The sequence below is a fragment of the Gavialis gangeticus genome, unplaced genomic scaffold (assembly GCF_001723915.1).
Source record: "Gavialis gangeticus isolate Ggan-Ray unplaced genomic scaffold, GavGan_comp1, whole genome shotgun sequence".
Taxonomy (NCBI): Eukaryota; Metazoa; Chordata; order Crocodylia; family Gavialidae; genus Gavialis; species Gavialis gangeticus.
In genome coordinates, this window is record NW_017729032.1 from 4,318,734 (window position 1) to 4,323,932 (window position 5,199).

Genomic DNA, 5,199 nt, shown 5'->3' on the forward strand with positions numbered 1-5,199 from the left:
ACAAATGTGCTCCTTGATGATCTTCTCAAAGAGTTTCCCACAGCATGGCTGTGAGTAGATGGCTACCGGGAACCCTGCTCATTAGTTTAACTCAGCTACGTGCCCACTGCATCCTGTCACTCTGACTGCAGTTCAGGCACACCCTTGGCCAAGGCTGTCCAACTGGCAGCCCATGAGGAGTTGATTTGTGACCGCCCCCCAGGCTCACCCTGGCTGCTGCTCTCCTCCCATTCCTCTGGCTTCAGCAGCAGCTGGGGTCTCCAGGCTCCCTCCTCTGGCTTCTTGCCCCAGAGGGTAGAGCTGCACAGCATGGCCCACGGTGTCAAGGGAGCCCGTGAGCAAAGACCTGCAGCTTCTGCATAATTATTAAGCCACATCCAAACACTTCCATTGACTGTAGTGGGAGTAAGATGGGTGCCCGTCCTCAGCCACACCCTGTCCAACACAGGGACTTGAGGAAAGCCCTTCAGCAAGTCCTACCTCCAAAAACCACTTCCCAGCATTCAGGTCTTTTAGGACGTCCCAAGAAAACATGGCTGCATCTTGTGTAGCGTTGTGGGGAAAGACTTCCTGGATGTTTGTGGTCCTTTTCAAGCTGCCGTCATGCATCAGAAAGGGAATCCCATCATAACTAGTGCAAAGAGAGAGGACCGTTCACTGGGCGGACAGCTTTGTACAGGGAGTGTAACCAATTACATGCAAGTGATGTGAACAGCAGCCTCCCTACAGATCACCGTGCTGGGAGTAGAAGGCCATATGGCCTTATTGGAGGCAATGTGGGTCAGGGCACTGCACTGAGACTCAGGAAGCCTAGATTTTATTCCGATCTCTGCCAATGACTTGCTGACCTTGGAGAAGTCACAACTCTCTGTGCCTCAGTGTCCCCATCTGTAAAATGGATGTAACAATCTTAGGGCCGGCTTCCCGAGAATAAACATGCGGCGACATTGAGCCACTCCTCCTTACACCAGTGTAATTCTGGGGTGGTTCTTGGACTTCAGCAGAGCAAATCTGGGTTCACCATGACAAAGACTTTTGCCCTTTACAAAACTCCCGCTCAAATTAAGCATGTAGGCATGTGTTTCCATGCCTTTCCCCTTACCTAATTGTGACGTCTGTCTCAAGCCCATTCACCCCATATTCAATGGCCTTCTGAAATGACATCTCAGTGTTTTCTGGAGCCACCTAGTAAGAAAAGACACAAGGGCATGCTGTGTTCAGAAGGTATTGAGGACTCTTCAGGATGCAGTGTTGCTTGATAACATGTACGTGCAATAAATCATTATTTTGTTAAAGGTAACTTTGGCCACCAAGTGAAAACCTGTTCCACTTCCTTCCAGCTCAGGTACCATCAAAGCTTCTAAGATTCAAGATCATTTCAAAACTGGATGGAGGGCAAGGAAAGACTCAGTCCATAAAACAATTTTAAGCAATATTTAAGCAGAGTGGGAGCACTCTTTCATGTTTTATGTTCCTCCTTCAGCCTCCAGTGTTGAGATGGATCTTCATTTCCCTTCTCACCTTCCCACACTTTTCCATTTCTCTGCTGTTAACAACATATCCACCCTTCCTGCTGTGCAAATAGAGGTTGATTTAGTTTCCTTCCTCTCATCAGCTCACAGCCAGCTTCTCAACAAATCATGCTGCAGTGGCTTTCTTCCCTGCAGTCCCAGCCACCAAGATGCGACTCCCATTCTCTACCTTGACTACAGTCACCTCCCAGCCCAGCCCTCCACTCTCCCATCTCTGCCCATCCCGCCTGACGCACTGCCACCAAAAACATCCTTATCCCCCATCTTATCCTTTTTTGGAGTCACTTCATTGGCTTCTCATCTTCCTTCACGTAAAGTTTTAGCTTCTGCTCCTCGCCTGCCAGGCTCAGCCAGCTTCTACCTCCAGTCCTGCCTCCCTCTTTTGCCACAATCTAGGCTTGCTCCATGATCCTTTGCCCAAGAGCCATTTCGAACCCCTTTGTCCCACCCCTTGTCCCCTTTGCTTTCTGCAGGCAACATTGTAGTGGCTGTAGGCTTTGACTCTGAAATGCCATACTGCTGTAGGCAAACAAAGTTATTTGGGTATATCTATAATAGGCCAACTCAAATAGTTGGAAAAATTCTTCTTTGCAAGCTGGCAGGTATATATACCCTTCATCAGGCACAATACTTGAACTTCATCCAGCACAATACCCAAAAGCTTGCAAAGCAGAATTTTTCCAACTATTTCAATTGCTCTAATAAAAGAGATCAGATTTAGCCAAAGAACCCTGTCTGCCTATGTCCTTAGACAAACACAGCTACAACCTATGCCCATGTTGCTATACGGACACTGCTGAGTCCTGGCAAGAAAAGCATGCAGGACTTTTCCAAATCAAATGTATTCCCCTCACAGACTCACAATGAAGCTTTTGGGGGGGAAAAATAAAATAGCAGCTGCAATCCACCTAATACAAGAACAAGACAGAACGCCTTCCCCAGACCTACCATTGGCGCGCCTCTGTGTCCGATGAGAGTTGGCTTGGGTCCCAGCGTCCCCACTTCTCTGATGCAGGGAGAGTACATCCCCAGAGGTATCAAGAGAAGAAAGACAAGGAGAGCCAGGTAGGGGCCAATAATTATCATCTGAACAACTAAAAGAATCCAAGAATTCAAAGGAGGAAGTTATTACATTTGATAAGATTGGAGCTTGCCTTGCAGTTTGTTTTCTATCAATGCCCTATCGAAGAGCTTGGACCAAGACTGATCATATGAATCATCGACTCCTCCTCCCCCCAACTGCCTTCTTTCCTTTATTCTTCATTTTATCGCCAGATAGTACCACAGGCCAGGCCAGGAAAGGAGTGTTGCCCTGTAGCCAGAGCAAAGAGCTGGGATTCAGGATGCCTAGTTTCTGCTTTGAGGTCTGCAACTAACTTGCAGTGTGACCTTGAGTAAGTCCATCTGTGCCTCAGTTTTCCCAACTGTAAAATGGGTGTAGCAAGCTTTACCCAACCTCAGAGGAAAAGTCCTATTTTCAGGATGGACATTAAATTATCGAAGTAATGCTAAGAGGTGTTTTAAGTTTCACTTGCATGGAAAAGGAGGATACTGCAGCCAAGACCTCCATCACTCTGCACCCAAGGGCAGACGCTTGCCTTGCAGTTCAGGTTGTTGTCCATCCTTTCCCAAAGCAGGAGTCAGTTCCAGTGTGTTAAAGTGACCTGCTCTGGGTCCCAGGTCTTTGGCTTTCCTTGGCCTTTATGGCCCGGGTATCTGCCTCCATCTTTAGATGCTGTGTCAGTGGGCAGCAGCCATTTGCTCCACCACAGGTAAGCTACTGGCTCTTAAAGCACTCCCATGCAGAGTATCCCTGCCAAGAGCATGCTGCTGAATGGGTGGCATTGTGTTTGCAAGTAACTCCGGAAGCGCCTGACTCGTGTTCCTATCGTGCCGCACAAGCTGCCTTCAAGCCTACACTGAGGCTGTTCCACCTGCTCTCCCCTCATCTGAGGGGCTTCAGGCACGAACACTGAGCTGAGAGACAAGGATCTCATGTTTCCACTCCCTGTACCATAATTTGGGGTACAAATGAACACTTACTCAGACACTTGGCTGTCCCCGTGAACAGTATCAGGGAGAACTGCTAAGATCAGGGGGTCTAATGATGGCATAATTAGAATGATATGATAACATATCACTGTAGCAGTTATAATATATTAATTTGCTTTATATACCACAGCTAATTAATGCTCACAATTCCTCCAGGAAGCAGGCAAATGCGAATAAAATAGCTGGGGAAACTGAGTCAGAAAGAAGAAGACCGTGCTAAAGCCAGAAGCTCTTAACCCCTGGACTTCTGCTCAGTGGGTCCAACCTTTTTGTCAGGCATGCCACAAATTAGCCCCACACCCTCTCTGAGCACCCCTCTGATTGCCTTTCCCTGCCTGATGTCCTGCTCTGCTTGCTGCTCCCTGCCCTATCTGTCCCCTCCCCGGTCGTCTATGTGCCCTGCAGCCTTTCTATAGCAGCCTTCAACTCCCTGAAGAGTAGCTGCAAAGAGGATGGAGTTGAACTGGTCTCAGTGGTGGCAGATGACAGAACAAGGAGCAATGGGCCCAAGTTGCAGCAGGGGAAGTTGAGGTTAGGTATTAGGAAAAACTTTCACACAAGGAAGGTAGTGAAGCACTGGAAGAGGTTACCCAGGAAGGTTGTGGGACCTCCATCCTTGGGGGTTCTTAAGTACCAGCTCCACAAAGCTTTGGCTGGGAGGATGTAGTTGGGGCTGGTCCTGCTTGGAGCAGGGGGTTGGAGAGATGTGACCTCCTGAGGTCCCTTCCCGCCCTCATTGTCTATGATTTGATGCAAAGGGGCTGTCCGTACCACTTATGGCACTCGTGCTGCTGGTTAGCCACCCCTGGGCTAGACAATATTTCCCTCAGCAATAAATAAACGAAGGCAAATCACTTCCTTAGCAGCTACAGTGCTCAGGCCTCCCCACATCTCAGTTGCCTCCTTCATGCTTATTACTCATTACACTAAGGAAACTAACTGTGGAAAGGGAAAGGACTGCTCGTGCTGAGCTTGAAGTGCAAAGTTGCGATTGCCCCTTTGTGGTAACGTGCACAGGGGACTTGCAAACGTGACAACACCAGGAGGGCAAGAGCCAGAGGCACACATGGGTTGTCCTAATGCCTTGCACACCAGGTGGCTTTTCAGTGTGTGCAATTTTCTTTATGCCAGGAGCAAAGTTCTCCCTAAGACATCAGACTGCTAGTTAATAAGAGTCCACCCTTTGTCCAGCTTTGGCTAGCTAAGCTGAAGATACAGTCAAGGCCCCATAGGAACCTATCATTAAATCATCCAGAGACAGGATCGCCAACTGGCTGGAGGGCCGCACCCAGAGAGTGGTGGTGGACGGGTCATTTTCAACCTGGAGGGATGTGGGCAGTGGGGTGCCCCAGGGCTCGGTCCTCGGACCTGCACTGTTCAACATCTTCATCAGCGACTTGGATGAGGGGGTAAAAAGCACCTGTTCAAATCTGCTGGTGACACTAAGATGTTGGGGGATGTGGGCATGCTAGAAGGGAGGAATAGGCTGCAATCAGACCTAGACAGGTTACAGAGGTGGGCGGATGAGAATAGGATGGGATTCAACACCGACAAGTGCAAGGTGATGCACCTGGGGAGGAACAACCAGCACCGTACCTACAGGCTGGGGAACTCC

General features: G+C 49.0%; 1 protein-coding gene across 1 annotated transcript in view; it reads right to left on the reverse strand.

Moving 5' to 3' along the window:
- Nucleotides 1-5,199, reverse strand: part of GDPD4 (glycerophosphodiester phosphodiesterase domain containing 4) — a 58,247-nt gene that overhangs the window by 14,002 nt on the left and 39,046 nt on the right. Inside the window, exons 8-10 of the mRNA XM_019525612.1 lie at nucleotides 2,481-2,626; nucleotides 1,103-1,185; nucleotides 481-631 (exon numbers count right to left, since the gene is read on the reverse strand). Of these exons, the coding sequence (XP_019381157.1) occupies nucleotides 481-631; nucleotides 1,103-1,185; nucleotides 2,481-2,626 (380 nt within the window). The remainder of the gene's footprint in view (nucleotides 1-480; nucleotides 632-1,102; nucleotides 1,186-2,480; nucleotides 2,627-5,199) is intronic.